The 23,078-nt window shown below is 35.9% G+C and overlaps 1 protein-coding gene across 6 annotated transcripts in view; it reads right to left on the reverse strand.

Moving 5' to 3' along the window:
* The window catches only part of LOC143279676 (calcium uptake protein 1, mitochondrial-like), a 31,529-nt gene extending 12,231 nt beyond the window's left edge, over nucleotides 1–19,298 (reverse strand). The window contains exons 1-8 of one of the 6 annotated variants that reach the window (XM_076583775.1): nucleotides 19,191–19,298; nucleotides 16,797–17,196; nucleotides 13,711–13,861; nucleotides 13,333–13,486; nucleotides 12,930–12,967; nucleotides 10,015–10,029; nucleotides 5,095–5,115; nucleotides 23–140 (exon numbers count right to left, since the gene is read on the reverse strand). In XM_076583775.1, coding sequence (XP_076439890.1) covers nucleotides 23–140; nucleotides 5,095–5,115; nucleotides 10,015–10,029; nucleotides 12,930–12,967; nucleotides 13,333–13,486; nucleotides 13,711–13,861; nucleotides 16,797–17,179 — 880 coding nt within the window. In that variant the 5' untranslated portion in view covers nucleotides 17,180–17,196; nucleotides 19,191–19,298. Of the gene's footprint in view, nucleotides 1–22; nucleotides 141–5,094; nucleotides 5,116–6,376; nucleotides 6,428–10,014; nucleotides 10,030–12,929; nucleotides 12,968–13,332; nucleotides 13,487–13,710; nucleotides 13,862–16,796; nucleotides 17,197–19,190 lie in introns of all 6 variants that reach the window. The other 5 variants (XM_076583756.1, XM_076583784.1, XM_076583766.1 and 2 more) reach the window with 5 other exon arrangements.
* Between the last annotated feature and the right edge of the window lie 3,780 nt (nucleotides 19,299–23,078).

Consider the following 23,078-nt stretch of genomic DNA (forward strand, 5'->3'; position numbering starts at 1 on the left):
TCCTACATAACAGCAAGCTTACTGGAAAGAACTGTCAGAAGGAAGATGTAGTCTGAGAAGGAGATGAGGCCATGCTCTCCCAGTTTGTAGAAAATGCTGTCTTCACTGATGTTTGTTGATTCTTCCTCAATTCTGCTTTTCTGAAAACATGAGGCACACATTATTCATTTGTAAGTTAACAAAACAAAGGAGGACAGATCTATGACTGCTTGAGAAAAGACCTTCAGCAGTGCCTATTCCATATCTAAACAGTATTTTTTGTTCCATTTTCGGATCAGTTTATCCAGGGCATGACACTGCTTTTATGTGTGCTTTTTTTAAAACAAATACTTCAGCAGGTGAGAACTAAAGTTATGTTCCAGACATGGTTCTGAGAAAGTATACTGGGAGTTGACCAATTCAACCAACAGAAATCATATGATGCAACTCCCTGGAAACCTCTCCAGTTCCTGTATGATTTGACATTTATTTCTATGAATCACTTCATAAGTTTGATCTAAAGAGGCAATGCCAAAGTGAAAAATGATCACTGGCACCACAATATTATAGCTAAAAGCAAAAAAACAAACAAAAACCAACCAAACAAACAAAAAACAACAACATGGTTTCAAAGGTGCTTGCATTGCCAGCAAAGGTCAGAACAAGATAATCCCCAAGTAGTAACAGTACTTAATGCCAAGCCCTTAAAATTCAGATAGATATGTATCATTATTAGTCATTACTATCCTCTTCATCATATCATCATCACTGATATAATCAATATCAAATTCTTCAGTAAAATTAACATGTCTGGGAAGAACTGGAAATGTATCAGAAGCTTTATTTACCTAAAAGCTTTTGTTTACTTGTGACTGTTACGTTTGGCAAACAAAACCATTCATTTTGTCATAAACATTTTGCAATGGAACTGAGTGGGGGAACTGCAAGTGTAACAGACCTGCCTTGGCCTCCTGCTGCCCCTCAGCTGTATGAACCTGATTTTCTGTCTCATTCACAGAGAGTTTTCAGCTGTCCAAGGGTCACAACAATGCCCAGAACCTGATTTTCTGTCTCATTCACAGAGAGTTTTCAGCTGTCCAAGGGTCACAACAATGCCCAGGTGTGGAATCAGAACAGCAGAAAAAGAAAATCTGAAGTTGTAAATGCTCTCCATGTTGTATTCTTGGGGTAATTTTCCTTCACACCACCGAAGAACTGCAGTGCTAGGCAAGTCTGTTACTTTACACTGAGATGAACTGACCATAACAAAGGAAAATTCAATTGGATGATAATCTGCCTTTCATCCTACCCCTCCACTTCCACACCAATCCCACACCACACCCCACCTGCATGTGACATAACTTTTTTCCCCAAGTTGATGCATTATTTGTAACCACTTACACTACTTCATCTCATCATAAATAACTACTGCAGGATACAAGCCAAGTGAAGTAAACAAATTTTTAAAAGTTGAACATGAAAGAGCAAGCACACATTCACACACACATGTTTATTATTAAAACAGAAGCTCAAAATCTCAAATCCAATTTAAAAAAAAAAAAAAAGGATTCTTGACTTTGCTTTCTGGAACCAGTCCTTACTCTGATTTGTTGACTGTTACTTTTCCACTTGAAATTAATCACCTTTTCTGACAAGTTTTATGCAAATGAAAATCCAACTCATTGAGTGTTTCATGTAATAAAGAAGTGTCTTTCACAAAATATGAAATACATCAGGTAAAGAAATTATGGTATATTCTTATGTGTAATATGCATATCATAAAACACTTTACAAATCTAAGATTACTGGTAAAATACACACAGTCAGCAATTATACAAAGCTACTGTAATGCTTTCCTGAGAACATACATACCACAATCAATACATCTCTCTTTCAAAGTCACACAGTCAATAAAATGTTAAAAGAAAAATCTATGGTAGTTTTGCAGAGCTGACAACAAAGAAAAAGAAGGGATGTGTGTGGTCAGGCAGGATGGCCTAAACATCCAAACGTTCTGAAAAACATGCAACAGCAGTCTTTCTTCTCTCCCTCTGAACCTGAAACTATTCTAGGTAATCTGAAATCAACAGATGCAAATATAGTATAAGTGTATTTGCAAACACTCTACCACAAACTGTTATATCCACTTTCAAGAAAACATGCCAAACACTGCACATTCAACAACAGAAGTTGAGCATGACACTGAGGCAAAAAGCTCATACAACAGTGAAATGTTTAATCATGTTTAGATTCAAATCATCCATGCATGCAAGCATTCATAAAGGCTTGGTTTGCCATTAACTGTCAGCCACAAGATTGTCAATTATTGATTTTAAAGTATTTCTTTTGCTTGGAATAACTTTAAATGTATGACAAAATGTGCAAGAGTGAACTTGAATCATCAGTGTCTCCATTATCGTTGAAAGAAGTATGGACAAGCCAGTTACACAAAGCAGAATTTAAACACACCAAAATGTCAGCTGTTTTGTACAGACAGCAAACAAACCAGGGAGACAGCAAAATATGTTTAGAATGCTGATACTGGCGAAGGATTTCAGATAATAATTCCACCAGTCACATTAGTCCTTAACCTCTTCATCCCTTTTGCACACACATGTACATGTGTAAGACTGCCTTCATGTAAATTTATACATATTTAATCGTTTTCCTGTTCTTATAATTATACACGCACGGACAAGACTTAGTCAGAGTCGGTCCATCCTGATGTACACCCATACATGTACAAGTGTTAGCCTACCTTCATGTACACTCATCAACAAATGTTAGCCTAAAGTCTGAGGTAAGCACAGCAAGGTCGCAAAAATATATTTGAATGCATCTTCAGGTGTGTGTTTTACATTATGGCTCACTTCAATACCTGACATAAAAGGACTGTTCTGTTGAAAAGTATGATGTGATACATTCAAAGTGTGTGCATGTCTGAGCATCCAAGGGATAAGTATATTAACTGAAAACAGGTGGTTTTCATAAACATACTTAAAATAACACTTTGATAGGTATCAAAGTTGATTCTCTACATTGGTTTTTCTTTTTCTAATTCAAGTAGGTAAGTGCATACAAATATAAATTATCCATTTTCCTATTTCAGTCACATGTGTGCGTGTATATAACATTAATACCTACTCTTGTGTTCTTCTTATGAGTTTCAGTATTCATGACTTTTGTCATGGAGAGAGTACAATTCACTCAGCAGAATTACAAATCAAGTGGGAATGTTAAAAAATGTTAGTTTTTCCTTCATGACTCAATACACATAATAAAAACAAACGCACAAACCCAACAAAATGGAAACAAGCTTGCAATGAGCTGGTGCACAAACAAGTCAAAGCTTTTAGACAGAGTCATTCAACAACTGGTCTGTCAGTATCAAACTGAAGGAGATAAACAGAATCTTGGGAGGTGGTTCTCTGTGTCACACAGTTATCAAATGATAGACATACGCCGATCTATCAAACACAGAGGTTCCTTCAGTACAGGCCATCTTCATTATATACTGATATTCAATAATTGTCTTCTTTAAGCATATGCCTGTGGGCATCCATACAGGGCACTAGTCTACATTTAAAATGAGCCAAAATTCTGTGCGTGTGCTTGTATGTGGGATGTGGTTATTCAAAGTATGAAGAAATGTGTTTTATTTGTGGACATATATTTTTGTTGATCTGTGTGGAGTGACTTCATCAGGAGATATTTTGTATGATGATAAAAAGGTTTATATGTGTATACATAAACAAATATATGCCGGTTTAATTCTTGCCCAATGAAACTATCAAATTCCCTCGCTTGCTCAAATGCACCTGACTGTAAAGGATGGCAATCGAATGAATCAGTTTCTAAAACAAAAGGGTTGTTGATTCAATTAACAGTAATCAATCAAACTGACTGTTTTGGCTTTTTGCACTGCATGCATATGTGCATGTGTGTGTGTGTGTGTGAGTGTGTGTGACTTGTATTCTCCTTTGATTCTGTTCTACTTAGTATTCACTGTAAAACACACAAACCTCAATTGTTGACATGAACCAAGCAATTCACAATATTATCATTATTAATATCTATTATGATTATTGCCATAACAGCACATCAAAAGATTCAAATGAAAACTATGGCAAACAAATGCGTAACACACTACACCGTACTTCAGTCTGTAAGGAAGATATCTGTTTAAAAACCTAATAACTGAGAGGATACTAAACAACAAATCAAATCAAATCATGGTTTACCAGCAAGTTGTATTAGAAACAAAGCTTTCCCTGAAAACAGACTCTGGCTGCCACAACAGGAGGGATAAAATAAAATAAAAAATAAAAAGAAGAAAATATGGCTACATATGTAAAAGCCCACCTGAATAAATAGTGCATGTGGGAACTGCAGCCCAGTAATACAAAAGATACAAAAAATTTCAACCCTACTTTTTTCTTCATAAAAAAAGTTGCGGTGCATTTATGATTCTATGTGACAAACTAAATATAAAAACAGGGCTATAATGATAATGACCTGTACAAGCCCTGATTAAGGACAAAAAAAAAAAAAAAAAACGGAAAAATTAAGAAAGGTGCACAAACGGTGAAAACAAGACATATAAGAAGAACAGAAATACTGCACCACAAATTTTATAGCATTCTTCCTCTCTGCCAGACCTTAGCTGTGGTTTACAAAATTTCATTTTTCATAAAATATTTTCTTCTGCCCCATTACATACTGTTTGTTTTGTTGTTATTGTTGTTTTGTTTTCATGAATAAAACAATAAAGCCATCAAAGTTTATCATAGACAAGATATTTAAAAATGATCATACATTACATACATGTAACGAATTAGAAATAGACTGAACCAATCTGAAAAAAAGGGAGAGGGAAGAAGGGGAAGAAAGAGAGAGCAAGTGACTGAGCAAGAGACAGAGAGAGAGAGAGGACTGAGGCAGCAATCCTGAACTGGAAACAGCAATAATCAAACCAACAGTTGGTGAATTACAAATTACAAGAGAACAAACTGAGGCAGAAGGAGGACGAGCAAGATTTAGATCTTTCAAAGCTTGGCACACAGCAGCAACGTGAGCGGCAGCTAAGATCTGGCTGGAGAAGGCAGACTAACTCACCAAATCTTTGAGGCTATCCTTCTACATGGAGGGGGAAAACAGGTGGAATGTGAGTGAGACCGAGTCACAGTTGGCACAGGTGAAACACAAATATCTGAACATCAACATGTTTCACCAACATGGTGTCACTGGCATGTGTCAACACAACACATATAGTGGGTGTCAATACCAATACCCAAATCTTTATGACACATACTCTTCTGCTGATCCACAGAGACAGACCAAGACAGAGAGACATAAGACAAGAGAGACAGACACAAAGACCAACTCATTTTGATTTTTTAGAAGTTACAGCTTTAGATTTTTCTATTCTCTACTTTCGAACAGGCTTGAGCCTGTACATGTTTTCATTCTGCATTTTTCTATCACAGTTTAAGAAAAATGTTAACCAAACGCCAATACAAAATATGTTGAACATTATCAACACTGCTTTAGATATGACAACACACCAATAACATCTATCAATGCTATCCACATATGCTTGCCCAAACAATACTCTCCAATTCTGTTTTCCAGTTTGCTCTGTTCTGCAACCAAAATCAATATTAAAGACATTCAACAAACAACAGCACCACACTTGCACACTTCACAGTAAAAAAAAACCTCTGCCAAATAATAAGCTGAAATATGCATCCTTCTCTTCATGTGTATTTGTGTGAAGACAAATGTGTGTGCTTCCAGTTCCAAGGGTGCTGAGTGCATGACACTGTGGCAAACACGACAGCAAGTACAAATGGATACACCCTCACAAGATGTGAAAATCAGAGATGTGAGTGGAGTTTTGAAAAGAAAACAAAAGTAAACAAAAACCCCAATGCAAGATCCATTAAAGTGTTAACCAACATGAGGGAGATGACCACAAGAAGAATATGACTGATAAAAATCATGACGCAATGTCAAATCAGATGTCTTGCTAATTACGAAATCTAGAACTGTCTGAAAAGCAGTATGATGGAGTAAAGGGATACTACTCAAAGACAGGACATAGAACATACTGGTACACCAAAACATGTTTTATACAGTTTCTAAACAAGTCAGAGATAACTTCTGAAATATCTTTCAAATAGTTCATTGACATGTCTAGGAATTTCCTCAACTTTAAGTTTTGAATAAAGGAGATCTCAACAATTATGTGGCAAAAGATCTCTGTCCAAAGCACACGCGCATGCATGACCATGATGCATGTATTCATTCATGCATGCCCACACACTCACAAACACACACACACTCTCACACACACCACACAAACACACACACACGCACACACACGTGCATATTATACCATCAAGGCAGAAAGCAAGTGATCTCCAGCAGTGTCACCTTTATGCTGTTTCTGATAGTGTGGGGTCAGCAATAAATCATGAATAAGGTTGAGCAACACATGGAATGAGCATCATAACTTAATGACCATTGTTAACATGTGAGTTATTTTGTTTTGTTTTTTTCATGTCTATAATGACCAGTTTGTTAAATGTGTTTGCATCTGTCCATGCTCAAGGCGTGAAAATAAAATAAATCATGGTTCCTAGTTCTTTAAACCAAGATAAACTTTTCAGTGACTGTATCAACGCAATTTGTTCTGGCACCACATTCCTGCTGTGCACAGTGGAGAAAGACTGCAACTGGAACAGCCATTAAATCAAGGTCTCTTTGTGGAGATTTCTCAGTGTTGTACCTCTGACATTAAAAGGACCCATCTACCCTGTCCAGAATTGTGTCATTGTATGTGACATGAAAGTTTGTCTTCGGGGAAAATTGGTTCAAAGTGGATAATTTAAGCCTACTCTGCATAAACAGTTTGAGAACTCTTTTTCTCATCTTCATAATTAAAACAGCAAACAGTACATTAAAAAAAAAAACCCAAAAAATAAACCAAAAAAAAAACTTGAACTACTGTGATGCCAACAATTATTCATATCTTTAGTCTGTTTTTCAATTCATCTTTATGCCTTCCCCCAAACCCTTTCCCATCAACTCTTTCTTCTCACAGTTAACTTTTCTCACATGAACTAAACATCCCATCTCTGTGCATCAAGTCGGTGTTTTCTCTGTTCCTTGTTTACTCAATTGCACTGATTAATCTGCAATATCAACTTCCTACCTTATCACACACTCAGTACAAACAATTATTCATTCAGGTCAGCTGGACAAAAAAAATCGTAGGACTCTTAAGTCTGTGTTTTCTTGCTTTGTACAAGAATGTCACGACTGACTAAATGGAACAAACATCATGTTTGAGGTTTAACACTTAAATAACTTTAACCGTTTGGAGTGAAATCATGCCAACAAATAGATATGTATTGTGTTGACACTAAGGAACTACCATGAACCATTCAGTCTCAGGCACACATGCCTTTGTTGCATGAAGATATAATTCATGTATTTCAGTACCAGGCTGAATGAATATAACCTGGAAAGCACTACAGATTTCTAGTGTTATACACCTATGATCAAAAAAAAAAAGAGAGAAAAAAAGTGTACTGTCAGTGTCATCTCCCCCCCCCCCCCCCACCCCCCACCCTTTTTAAAATTTTTTTTTTTTTATACATTTGGTCCATAATCAACTATGCCCATTTTCAATTTTCTTTTTTTCTTTTTGGTCTACTTCTGAGTGAGAGTGGGAGTGTAGTTTTGACTATCAGTCTAAACTTTTGATTGTCATTTGTGTTTGTTGCCAATTTTCATTTTCACAAACCTTTTTCCCCCAGCATGGGATTGACAGCAATGTATTTTGGAACAAAAAAACCCATGGTCAACATATAAATACTGCAGAGTAAATGGCAATAAACAAATCAAATCAATAAATGGCAATAAACAAATCAAATCAATAAATAAAACACAAATAAAACAAATACACACACAAATGACAAAAATAAATAAATACTGATAATATTCATACACAGAGGCCAAACAGACTTGCGGTAGAGGGTCTGGGTTACGGCTAATCTACACATCATGCTATGCATCACATATGTTTGAGATCATGCATATGATAAACAACCTAAAGCTTTAATACCAAAGAACAGTCAAGCTTTCTTGAATGTAGCATCAAGGTAACAGATACACTTTTGTTTTCAACCTCATGATACAGCTACGTTACACTTACAGTTCCTGTACCAATGCACTGGAAACTGTTTAAACTAGCCACACATTCTCAATTCAATTTTCCACAGCTCCTGTACCAATGCACTGGAAACTGTTTAAACTAGCCACACATTCTCAGTTCAATTTTTCCACAGCTCCTGTACCAACGCACTGGAAACTGTTTAAACTAGCCACACATTCTCAGTTCAATTTTCCACAGCTCCTGTACCAATGCACTGGAAACTGTTTAAACTAGCCACACATTCTCAATTCAATTTTTTAAAACAACAAGAACAGAAAAAAGTGGGGAAACTGTCTGTATACAGCCACACCTGGGCTTGTTACCAGTCCCAACAGTTCACAGATACCTATCACTGTTTGGTCTCTATGAGGCTACTCGTCAGTGGAGACCCCGAACAACATTTAGTCACTTTGGTAATGTTAATTTGTGCCTGTATTGATTCAACACAAACACAATGCTAACAAAGCTCCCTACTTATAATTACAATCCTTTAGTCACACATCCAGACTGAGCAAACATATCGCTTTGAGTGGAGTGACCAACATATCTCTCAAACAATGGTCTGCATGATTCAGCTGACACTGAAGACTTACACTAACTCACTACAGGTATCAAGGTGACAGGGATTCTCGCTCTTCTTCAACTTAGAAAAAAACAAAACAACCTCTGATATACCATGACAGAAAGCCATTTTTCTTTACTTTTTATAATGACGCATAATGATGAGGAGAAATACCATTCTGTGATGAAAATCCATTTAGAACTGGGACTGTGTGACACAGCTATATTCTATATTTATGATATATTCCAGCATCAACCTTGCCTGAGAGAGAGACATCAGCACTGTTGATCAGGCAGTTTGAGCATCAGCTCTAAAGACATCTTTAAAGTGGATGACATTATTTTATTTATTATTATTATTATTATAGGAATTATAACCATTATCTTTGCTTCTTTTTTTTCTTTCTTATATATATATATCTTATATATATATATATATTTTTTTTTTTATAGATATTTATTTACCTCTTCTTCTTTTTTCTCTCAAGGCCTGACTAAGCGCATTGGGTTACACTGCTGGTCAGGCATCTGCTTGGCAGATGTGGTGTAGTGTATATGGATTTATCTGAACGTAGTGACGCCTCTTTGAGCTACTGATACTGATATTTGATGTCTTGCCATATGATCCCATAGCACACGCAGCTCTGGGTAGAAGCTGGCTACAGGCAGAAAACTAGTGATACACGTATGAAGACATCTGAAACCATATCCTTCCCACTATCAGACCACTTAACCATGATGGTTGGTTTGACATCATCAGACTTCCTTTGCATAACACATCACATCATGCTTCCTTTGCATTTTTATCAGCCTCAGTATATCAACTGCTTGCAGAAATGTATATAAAAAACAACAAAAAAACTGGCCTGTGAATTTACCAGTCCCCAAAACAGCAAGAACAAAAATTAGTAAGCTACAGCAAATCCAGAAAAGAAGATCCCTTTTAAATACCATGTCCATGAACCCAGGGCACAGAGAATTATCAATTGTAGCAAAACATCTTTAGTAACCCACCACAATCAAACTGAAACAAAAATTGTAAGTTAACCCTTTCACCACTTTAAGCCACCATGAATGTATTCCCACCACACACCAAATTGAAAGGAAACTTTGCATGCTTGTAATTATGAAAACCTTTCACCATGTAAGGCCACTGGAATGAACAATAGATATTTGTCTCTAGAAGCAATCAGTTAAAAGTTATGAAGACTACTGCAGGCAATTGAAGTCAATATGACAGAGTAACTACTCACGCTGCTCTTCATTCTCTGAGGTAAGAAAGTACATTTGTTAAGGTAAAAAATCATTGTTTTCCCTGGAATCTGCCTTTTTCTCTCATCCCTGTCCAACAAAATTTTGCCTTCAGTACATCTTGTATATAGTTCTGCCATCTCAAGGCCGACAAAAATATTTCATGAACAAAAACATTCAAACATACTAAATCATTACAAACCTGTGCAAGATAAAAAAAAAAAAAAAAAAAAAAAAGAAAAAAAGATACAGGTGCAAATGTTAGTTTTCCAAAACCAATGCATTGATGATAAGAAATTTTTAAATATCAGTTTCATTCACGAATTAAAAAAAAAAGACATTGTCTTTGATTATTTTGTAAAAGTCTTCATAAGCTCAGCAACTAAATATAAATACCAACATTACATAATGATGTTTAATACTGAGAGGCTCATCATGAGAAATGTACACTCAAGCCTCTTATCTTCCTGATGGAAAGACAGGGCCAAAAAAGGAGTGACCCACACATAACCTTCAGTATTTAATTTTTTTTTTTTTTTTAATGCAACAGCAGGAATTCCTCCTCTATGTTGGAATGGTTCTGCAATACTGTGCTGTCAGACAGAAATCCAACCCCTTCCCCCTTGCCAAATGTCTTTTAATTTGCAACGAATTATATTTTGGGTCTGAGGTCTTTCTATTCTCATACACATTTGTAAGTAGTAGAGAGTGAATTTCCTGGAATGCTGGTCAACAACCTCACTGCCTTGAATGCCAGTATGAACAGGAACCCAGAAAAGAAAACGGTTATAATCAATGTTTTGCATAGTTCTGTGTATGAAATTTAATCAAATTCAATCTGCATAATGTAGTAAGCAATGCAGACTTTCTACTGTGACCAGCAGTTTCAACAGAGGATTGCTAAGAGATCTGAAAATCTGTGTTGGGGTTGATACACAAGCTGTGAACCTGAAGAGGGAACAGCAATTCCAGTGCAAAGTGTGGGACTGTCAGGAGATAATAAAAGCAATTTAAATGCTTGCCATGGAATTTAAGTGCATGCCATGGACATAAGACAAGAGTAAATTAGTTTTCATTTCTTTTTTCTGCATAGTGCATACAATGCTTGGTATATCATACTGAAGATCACCAATACCGATCAACATTTCCACTGACATTTTCACTTACTCCTGACTAAAAGGAAAACACTGCAGTGAACAGAATACAGATTCAAGTATGGAGAAATGGATTGCATATTAATCCTCTGTGGTGTATGACTGTTCATACACAAACTACATAAACTTATATTTGTTTACTCATTCACTTACTGCATCTAAATACAAAAGTACAGAAATGATCCTACCTTCTATCACTAAGTTGTTGCAAAAAGAATCAGTGACTGACATGTTTGAAAACAGTAGGCAGATTATGTCTTCGCTTCCTTTATTACCTCATGTTCCAGTAGATTTCCCTGTATTTACTGGGAGAGGCACTGTGAACATCAACTACCACTACCAGTTTGACTTAAAACAGCTCCAAGGAAAAAATGACTGAGAGAGAGGGGAGCAGGGGAAATGAGTAAGACAGAGAATTAGAGTGAGAGGAAAACAGTGAGAGGCAGAAAGATAAGGGGGTGGGGGTGAAAAGGATTGAAGGGATAATGAAAACTTTCATATATTAAGAAATACCAGTTTGTTATCACTGTTCAGAATGGGAGAGCGGTAGATACAGAGACTTGAGAGGAGAGAGAAACAAAACCAACAAAAAGAAAGAAAATTAAACTGCACTTGAATAATCAGTAATATAAGTTACTATTCTATATCCCACTAAGTAAACAAACAAAAAAAGAAAAAAAAAAGATGGACTATTGCAACGCTATAAAAAAATTTAACTGCAACAAAAAACAAAACAAAAAACCTCATCTATTTATGAAACCTAAATTACTGTTTTAACCACTAAAGTACATTCACACCTGTTAACAAATAACATGTTGCCAGTAACCTCAAATATCTTGAAGCCAAAACAAACAGTAATTTAGTTATTTACTGTTTGTTACAAAACATAGGTTTCTAAACATTCAAAGACAACAACTATCGAGGGACAATATAACATGTTTAACAACAAAGAACCAGGAAAATGGAACACAGATAACAAAACAGAATAAAAATGACGATACAACAAACTGAATCAATAAACATTTCACCCCCCTTCTCAAACTATTTTATCAAATTTTTAATCTGCTGACAGGTTGCATTTTCATATGAAGTATGTATGAAGGATAGAAAAAAGATGAGTCACATAACAAACAGAAAAACAAAACAAACATGGGTGGTTTTAGAACAATGCTGAGAATGGATGATTTTAGAACAATATGGTCTTCTGACACTGCAGATGTGATGACTCTGGAAAAAAAAGTTTTTAATGAAACTATTTCAATACTGGAAAAAAAAGTCAAATTTTCTTTAAAAATTTGATCATTTGTTTTCATTTATTTTTGTCAATCAGTATTTGTTAAAAGTATTTGTGTATTGAGACAAAAATCATGTATGTGTAATTTAAAAAGAAAAAGAAAAAAAGCCCAAGTTTTGAAAATAGTAAGACTGCTGATATCAAAACATAATATCTTTACAGTTAAAAACTTCTTACAAACTGATCACAAGAGCTTATCAATGCTCCCTTTCTTTCCTCTTTTTTTCCTACCAATAGACCCCTTTTTCTCTCAATTCTTTTTCTTAATTTGTGTTTAAAATGAATGCTCTTCCAAATAGTTAACTTGCTACAACTGGAATCAATCAAATTTCAACCTTTTAACAGCTACAGAATGATTGAAACACTGCTTAGACCTCAAGCATAATTAAAACAGGATGAAAATACTTTTTCTTTGTTTTCACTCCTTGACTGCTTTCACCAAAAACAAACGTGTGTCCAGTGAACTTACCTGTGGGTCATACTTCTTGAAGCTGTCCAGACCCAAACCTGAATTAAAAACAAAACAAAACAAGCCTTTGAGGGTACTTTGCAACAAGATTTCAGCCATGGAGAAGAGAAGGTTAGATTTGTGTGTTGGTTAGTGTTTAAGAGAAAGAAAAGACAATCCAGCGGAGTGCTTATGCTCTATGTTTTGAATACAGTTGTGTTTTGCACACACTCTGTTTTCCATGCACAGTTTGTGAACGTCCAACAATTAATGCTGACAAACCAATGGACACACATGTATACACATATATGGTGATATGCACATAGAAAATGTGCAAGAGGGAAATTGTATGTAGGTAAGTAAGACAGCGAGATACTAGAGAGAAACAGACAGAAATGGAGACAGACACAAACAGATGAAGTACCTTCTGGTTGCTTTGTTCCAGGAGTAATGGAGCGAACAAAGTCTTCTGGAGTCATAAACACCTCCCCATTCTGGATGGCTCTCAGTGTGGCAAAGTAGCGGAAAATCTTGTCAGGCGTCGAATAAGCACGGATTCTGTCTTCATAGCCAATAATCTGCAAACAGTAAATATTAAATCACAATGCATGGCCTGCCAACATAGTCATAGGTTTCAAAGAACTTTATAGTTTGGATGTTAAAGTTACAGTCTTAAATTATATTCCAAATTTCTATTAACAACCCTAGCTATTATTTCCGTACACTTGAAAGCTATCACTGCTGTCCTCTGTTGTTTGCCTGTAGTGATATACTGTAGGTTGAACAAAGAAAAGGAACTTACCCTCCTGTCTCTAAATCCCACTTTCTTTCTCTTTTTCTTTCCTTCTTCAGGTTCCTCTTCTTCCTCCTCTTCTTTGCTGTCTTCCTTCTCCTCCTTTGTCTCAACGATGGATGATGCATCAAGTTTCATCTTTTTAGACAGCCAGTCAAATCTGAACACAAGTGAAATAAACATAAAGCAACTAATGGTCTTCAACATCAAGTTGTGTGAATATATGAAACTGTCACATCTCTCAAATTCCTGAGCAAAATGAAGTCCACTATCCTTGAATTTAATCTGAACTTTTTAATATGTACCTGAATCAGAAAGCTTCAATCTTTGTTCTAACTTGCATTTCTAGCATCAAAGCCCATTTCGCTGAATACCTGGAATGAATGTTCTGAGCGTTTTACACAGGAAGGAGTTGCAAGGAGGTAAACCCAAATTCCTTGATAAATAAATAAAACAATAAAAGAAAGAAAACACATACAGACATACAATGATGAATGTGACTATTTATACACACAAAAATTCAAAAAAGTTGAACAACATTCTGCAATGATGCATAGTTTTCTTTAACAACATATCCAATATCCACATAAATGTCTCACTCAGTCCTTTCCACATTCTCCCCTTTCTTCTATGCTTGACTTCTACTTCTAGACCTATGGAGTTGTGCAGTGCTACTTCTGTCCCAGCAGCACTCCACATAAACATTCAATTAGATTTGAATGGCTTTGTTATATATATCACATCCAGTTTGTTGCCAATGCCTTTCTTTATTATCTGACTTACTTTCTGGAGCTTTTGGTCTGGACACAAGAATGTCAACAAAGGTAATGCATAACATTACACTAGAAAATTAATAAAAATGTCTCAGTACGACTGAAAAATAATCTTGAATGGTTTAATCAATTTTGGAATCAACATTTTCTTTGTATTCATTTTTATCACTGTACATATGATTTAAAGTAAACCAATGATACCTTTTTTTAAATATATAAATATAACCTGAAGATCATGTGGCATCCATAAACTTAGTTACTGACTACTAAATGAACGTTAGTATGATAAAATTAAAACCGGACTGTTGAATCTGTAACTATATGTATAAACTTGCAGGGGAGAGATATTAGATAACTATTGATAAAGTCTGCATTCGAGGCCATTATGGCTCAGATAATATAAATATACCATAATGCACTCTTGCACATCTCAGCATGATGAAAGTTTTTAAGTTTTACACAGATCTATAAAATGAAATACCTTGTTCTGTAAACCTGTTTAGTTAAGTACAAGATCTTTTTTATCATGGGATAGGGTGTTTTCTGCCAGCTTCAAGGACTGACAGGAGAAATGTGTGCGAGTCATGTACCAAATAGTTCTAAAGAAATAAATAAAAAAACCTCATCACTCACTCTAACTAAAGCCCCCTACCCCCCTTTCAAAAAAGAAAAGAAAAAAAAAAAAAAAAAAGGTTTATAAGGTTTTTTGTGTTTTTCATTTGGTTTAAAGCAAAACTTTCCTATCTTCTGTATGCATTAATTATTATGACAATCATTGTTTAAAAACCAATTTTCGCCTACCATGTAGTTGTACCTTTGGTAACCCTTCACATGAGCTGATTACACACACACTGACAGAAATGATGTGAACTGATCTGAGTAATGTCTAATCTATGTCAGCATCTACCTATCTTCTGCAATTACTTTCAAAAACACAAAACTGTGGAGACTGCTTAACTCAGTACTGCCAGTTAGCTCCCTTACTTTCCCAAAAGACGACCTATTCAGTATCTGTATGGGTAAGAAATAAAATCGCCAAAAAACAAATGTTAGAATTTATGAACTGAAAACTTCCAAACTTACAGTAATATAAGGAGTTGGGAACAAAATATACAGCTTCCTCCTTTCTTATACTATCATCCATTGAGATGAAAGTATCCATATTTTTTGTTTGAAATTTGCACACACTGATGACTTGTAAATGAATCCAGGAAAGCACAGAGTTTGAAACAAACTGAATTCAGAATGTTACATTGCTCTGATAGGGTCACTTCATCTAATTCTGTTGTCTGCCTTGTGACTGAGAAGAAACTTGGTCACATGTCATTGCTGACAAGGACTGTTCACATAAACCAGTCACCTTGAAAATAACTCTCCTGCTCAAGAACACAGCAATATACTCTGCATTTATTGGTGACAGTGAAGAGTGGAAAGATCAGTTAAGATTTTCCATGTCATTATGCAAAGTAGGTACCACTGTAAAAATCCAAAACTTTCTAAAGCCCCAATTGGGCTCCTTCATCCAGTACAGTTGTAAACAGCAGGGCCTCGAACAGGACCCCTTTTCCAGAGAGTAAAACAAGTTCCAGGGGTCAAAATAAATCTGATTGTGTCAACCATTGTTTGTGTTAAGAAAATACAAAATTAGAAACAGGAGAGTGTTGATCTGGATGGCAAAATTTGCTATGTGAAAACCAGATTATTTTGTAATCCATGTATGGGATAAGTTGACACTATTGTGTACTAAAAACCTCTACCAACCAACAGAATTCAGAAACTATTAAAAAAAAAAAAATGTTACAAAGGTATTCAACATAATAAATATAGTCAGTTTTTTTGTATTTGTATTTCTTTCTATCACAACAGATTTCTTGGTGTGAAATTCGGGCTGCTCTCCCCAGGGAGAGTGCATTGCAACACTACAGCGCCACCCATTTTAAAAATATTTTGACATGGTACAGTATATGACACCAAAAATATTTTTTCGTGCATGCAGTTTTATTTGTTTTTCCTATTGAAGTGGATTTTTCTACAGAATTTTTCCAGGAACAACACTTTTGTTGCCATGGGTTCTTTTGCGTGTGTTATGTGCATACTGCACACGGGACCTCGGTTTATCGTCTCATCCAAATGACTAGCATCCAGACCACCACTCAAGGTCTAGTGGAGGGGGAGAAAATATCGGCGGCTGAGCCATGATTCAAACCAGCGCGCTCAGATTCTCTTGTTTCTTAGGCAGACACATTACCTCTAGGCCATCACTCCACTTTTTTCAGTCAGAAATATTTTTTTCTTATATATATATATAAACCCACCACTTACCCATCCAAGCAGTAGAAACCAAGGAAACAAGTCAGAAGAAATGTACAGTAGAAGTATGACCACTTAGATGGTGGCTTTCGCTTGTGGCCAAAGTTGGAATATGCAGTCTTTCTCACACTGAACCGCCTTGATGTGTGGAATCTCCTGTGTGGACTGAAGGCCCAAACTGGTTGCTTCTGCAAACCACTACGTATCTGAGGGCTTTGGAATAACACAGTTGGTTGTACATGACCTGAAGCAACAACAGCATTATGCAGAACTGGCAGCCTTGAGTATAGGGAGCCTGATGAGGCGTATCTAAATGCTGCAGAGATCACATAATGATGATGCTGAGTCAAGTGTCTGAACCACTGCAGACCAGTTCTTGAGATCAACCGCTCCATGGCTTGAAACTGTCACTCTGAAAAAGAAAAAAAAAGTGAAATTATAGTACAGCATGTTCTGTTAACTGTCATGCAATTTACATTTTAATAAGATTCTGTGATATAATAATATAATTTTTTGAAACATGTTTCACAAACAATCATTCTAGACAATTTCAAATATTTATGTAAGATTTTAAAGTTTGATGACAAATGATACGTTTCACATAACAACCAAATGGGATCTAAAGTTGGTTTCACTGGCAAGGCCTACTTTGTTTTCATATCATCTCATAATGAAAAGTTTGTGAAACACTTCTATCACACAATGTCCTTCTTTTTTCTTTAAAAAAAAAATCTATTGCTGCGTGTTGTTAAAAATAAAACACAGCATACTATTCTGCTCTTTCTTACACTAAAGTTTTAATACTATCTGTTTGGACTGTATGTCTTTCTTCAGTCCATATCTTTTCAGTTTTTATCTCCACTACTTACTATCACATTAACTAATAGTAATACCAAAACAACACAACACAAATTTGGGGCAACAATCACTCATTTCTGGCAGTGATCCAAAAATTTAATGGCTTGTCAAACATGTTTTTTTGTTTGTTTTGTTTTTTCATGTGACTAAGTACTATATTGTAATAAACTGTTCAAAGCAATGTGATTTTTACAAGAGGTATGCAGCTTTTCTTCTGCAAGTGTGTTAACAACAATAATAAATAGCATTTTAAAACATTTTGTTTCTCAGAAGAAAATCATGTATGCACACATGTGTGTGTGCACACACACACAACTATGTAATGCAATGGCAATGATATTGAAAATAACACATCATGTAATAACACAAATGTTTGTGGGGAAAATATATGTTTTTTGATTTTAATTAGTTGAAGCTTGTTTATAAATTTCTCTGACCAGTGCCTGCAGCAGGCAGTGAATTTCAAATGGTCAGGGCACTTATAGTTAATGGGTAATAAGGCTGAAGTGTATGATGCGGTTGTTGTCTTTTCAACTTGTCTTTAGTACAATTAAACTGGACTTTAATATGCAGATTCTTCTGTCATACCAAATCAGTAACTTAACCAGTTAATGTTTCCATGCATTGAAAGGAAGTAACACTAATCTAAAAAAAACAAAACAAAACAAAAAACAACAACAACAACAACAAAAAACAAACAACTACATATGTAGCTAAGACTAATCTACAGCAGTCCTTCATTATTTCTTCCTAAAAATGTTATGAGCTGATGAGGGAACTTGGAAAAGGTAAACAAGGCACTATAAATACTGAAGCACACAAGTGAAAAAAGGTTTTATTAACAGATCTGCACCTACTGGGATATATGTGTATATGTTTCCTGCATATGTTAAAATAAATGCTTGACAAACACATTCAAAAGCTTCCTTTAACAGAAGGGTAGTTATCGATAAGAAGTATCAATCAATCATCCTTCTTCTTTCTTTGAACATCCAACATCATCATTTTGATGGTTCTGATGTGTATAGAACTGGGGGGTTTCCACTAGCTAGGTTGTATTTAGTTAGGCATGTAAAAGCTGACGGTTTGCATTGTCCCGCAAAGTGAACTGAATCGAAATGCACTGACTCAAAATACTGACTGGTATGGGAAACTGTAGACTCAATCAATGTAAATAAAATTAATTGCTCACTGCGAAGTTAGCGGAATGTCACATGGGCAATGAATAGCTCCAATCACTTGCATTTTACACGCCTGCGTTTTGAAACTTGACAGCCAAGCATGCTGACTGACGATTGCCCGTGCACTTATTTACGGTAATTAAGCCACTACCATGCCGGTTTTCGACTGACGACATGAAACATAATATGATTATTATTTATAGAACTTCATGTCCTTCTAAGGTAAATTTTCAGTCCCTGACGCAGTCACCATTCTGCTTCCAGGGCACGTATCTTAAGTTTTCATACAATGTAGACTTTTGAATTTTAATGCATTACTTAATATATGAAAACATCATCACATATTCGATATAAATAAACTACTAACTTCGTTCGAATGTTTGCAGCAGCTGCATACTACCCATCACAACTGGTTCTGTTGTGCACACTTCCTTCGAGAAGGACACTATTTCAACAGGGGAAATAATCGGTGTTTACTCAATGACAATTTAGGATTGGTTCATTGTATGCGCAATCTTTTTATAGAACCAATCAACTTTGAGAATGCAATCGTGTCTGCACTCGCATCCGAACCTCATCAACCAATCAGTGTGTAGCCGAAGCAGATGGGTGTGTACAATCGCGTGTTTTCTGTTCCTGTGTGATTTACAAATGTGTGTGTGTGTGTGTGTGTGTGTGTGAATCAGTCATGTTTATTTGTCATGAAAACTATAAATATAGGTTCATAGGCACACAATAAAGTGCAAAACCAATAAACGCGCGCACGTGTGTGTTTGTGTGTGCGCGTGTGAATGTTCACCGTGGCATAAGTTTGATTGTAATCATACTTGTCTTCTGAGCTTTACACTGAATCCCTTCCAGTTCTCTTATGTCTTCTGGAGAACAGCTCTGGATACAGAGTCCCCCAAAACTTTTCAGACATTTAGCTAAAGGGCCTTTCAGTATCATGCACGTTATTTCTGGAATTCTCTTTCTCTGAATCTTGTCAATTACCAAAGCTGTCTTCGTTAAAGATAGAACAAAAGCAAAAACAAAACAAACAAACAAAAACAAAAACCAACAACAACAACAACAAAAACGCTCTTCAAACTGGCCTTTGGATGTGACAAAGCATTGTTGTCTGTTTGTCTGCCTGCTCCCATCCACCCCACCCCCTTCTGATCTCTTCTTAAATCCATCATGTGTGTATAGTGTATGTCCATCTGGGTGTGTGTTTACTGTGCACATGCACACGAGTGTGTGCTGTTTGCACACATGCTTGTGTGTGCATGTGCAGGGCATGTTTTGTTCCTTTGTGTGTGTGACTGTTCATATGCATATATATCTGGTAAACTGAAATAAATCTATTTATAACCTTTCATCTCCACCATTTCCTCTGTTTTATGGAGTTCCACAGAGCTTGATGGAATGTGGACACTGTAGTCTTTGTTGTTTACTTTTAACTTTGGGAATGTTGATGCAAATTGGTCTGCATGATAAGCAGTTTTTGTTGTCAGTGAATGTGAAGTTTTGGTTGTTAGTAAATGTAATGGTAAGTTTGTGGAGCTTGTGATATCAGGTTAATATATCTAAGATGAGATACATTGAATGAAATGTACTTGCACCATAAAAAAACAAAAAACAAAAAAAAACATGCCTCTTTACATTTGACATCGTCTGTTCTGATCTGTGACAGTGATCAGCCAGCATAGCGAAAATGGAAATATTGATAACTACATCGCTTCAGACTGGCTTTTATGACATTTGTCAGTGTATTTTGTCTCAAGTGCTTTTTTTCCAATTGCAAAAAAATAAAACAAAAAGCAACAAAAAACAAACAAACAAACAAACAACAACAACAAAAAAACAACAACTAAAGATAATTTTTCACAGCAACAAACAAAAACAAACATATTTTATATCAAAAGTTTGGAAATAAAGAGAAACATTAAAACAACAATAAAAATGATAAAAGAAATATAAAAAAAATTGACAGACACATACACGCACACACACACAAAGAAAAGCGACATGTTTTATTGGAGGAAGAAATAAATAAAAAGGGCTTTTTGTAAAACTTTTGATTTATAAGTAGAGGCAAGAGTCCAGTACTCATGTATAAACATTAAAAAAAAACATCCATCAGTCCCTCTTACTTGAACTTCATAGTGATGTACATATTTACATATATATTTCTTATTCATTTATTCACTTTATTTTTTTAGGTCATTCGATCAACAATGAATAATTTATCCATTTACATGTACTTTCAATCAAATAGTCTCAGCTCTTGACAGTATATGCATTTTTTCAAGTTCTGCCTGGTCGGCTTGAATAGTGAGTTGGGATTTTCTTGATATGCTTAAGCCTCAAAGTTAATTAAATTTTTTTTCACTCAACTGGAACAAAAACATACCTGTGCCATAGTTCTTGTACTAACAGCAAGGCCCACAACTTAGTTTACCCTCTTGAAGCCTGACTTCCTAGTATTGACCCATGTCACACACATACACACACAAAATCCATAATTAGCCACAATGCCACATATGTCGTTGGGTGGGGGTTGCAAGTTGTATGGTGATGAGTGAGAGTATGAAATTTTCTTTTTGACAAATGCCATTATTGAAAAAAAAACCTTTTCATTGTCAAATCATTTTCAAAACAGTCAGTACAGGGAAAACTGGTGGTTTTGAGACATTGATTATGGAGAGGAAGATGTTTTGGCACATGCAACTAATGGAAGCATGATCAAAAAACAAGGCACTTTCATGAGAAACTTGGTTGTCATGAGGGTTGCAATGTAATTGAAATATATAAGTCATTCAGTTGGGTGTTGATACACATTCCAGGTGATACTGCTGGCAGGAATAGCTATCCCAGTCAGTTGGCAAAGGGCAAATATATCTTCTTCGTTCATGGGCTGCAACTCCCACCTTCACTTGTATGTACACGAGTGGACTTTTATGTGTATGACTGGTTTTACCATGCCATGAAGGCAGCCATACTCCATTTCTGGAGGTGCACATGCTGGTTAAGTTCTTGTTTCCATAACCCACCAGATGCCGACATGGATTACAGGATCTTTAACGTGCGCATTTGATCTTCTGCTTTTGTATACACATGAAGGGGCTTCAGGCACAAGCAGATCTGCACATACGTTGACCTGGGAGATCTGAAAAATCTCCACCCTTTACCCACAAAGCACCATGACTCCGAGATTTGAAAGTCCAACGCTTTAACCACTCGGCTATTGCACCAGTCTGGCAAATATATGAACTGTCATGTACAGCAAGAGGGATGTGCATTTAAGAACGTGTAAGGTAAAAGGTGCGCTTGCAGAAGTGTATGTCTAGTTCTGCCTTATCCATCTGTCAGCGGTAGAAAAGTAAGACAAAAAGTGTATATTTGACTTGCTTGTGTACACATACTTACATGTTTCTGTTTTTTGCATATGTCGCCATGATAGACTGTAACATTGGTATTTTGTAAGCAATCCATGTGGTACTGTGGGCTACCAGACTTGGCATGGTGAGATACCAGACTTGGCATGGTTTGACAGATGTCAATATTCTGTGACTGACATTGCCTAGATGAAGACAATGAACATGTGCAACAGTAATTTACCTCTGATTTTACGATTGACATTTTCCCAGAATCAGCTACAAATCATGCCCCTTGCTTTTCAACACTCTAAAATGTGCAATAAGATTTATTTCTCAGACCAGTAGTGGTTGGGAGCAGAAAGCTTAAAATAAAATATTCACTCATGCTCTGTCAAATACTGGATCAGGAATGTCAAGTCTCGATCTGGTCACCATCATGAAAATAGTGGACAGAACCAGATTTGAACTTTGTGAATGCATGCCATTACAAAAGTGGATCATTTTGACCTATGAAGTTAGAATGGACTAACAATGGAATAATAATGTGTAAAAAAGCATGGGCCAAAAGACGCCCATACAGTACAAGTAGAAGAGAACATTCAGTGAAAGCTAATGAATAGCTTTTTTATTTGCCAGAAAGCGATTTAAAGAATATTGAAAGGAGACCAGAATTTGAAGTGATCTGAGATCCAACAAGAGCTATAATGAAATCCGTATGATGTAGTGTAAAGGATTTTCATTTCAGTTTCAAGGTGGTGTTGAAGTGTACTGACCGATGGATATGCCACACATCTGCTGTTAATAAAAAGAAAAAAAGGGCAGATGCCTATCTTTGCATTAACCCAATGCACTGGTCAGGCCTCAAGAGCCTTACCTAGGTTTGTATAATTAGC

Source organism: Babylonia areolata, chromosome 1, assembly GCF_041734735.1.
Source record: "Babylonia areolata isolate BAREFJ2019XMU chromosome 1, ASM4173473v1, whole genome shotgun sequence".
NCBI lineage: Eukaryota > Metazoa > Mollusca > Gastropoda > Neogastropoda > Buccinidae > Babylonia > Babylonia areolata.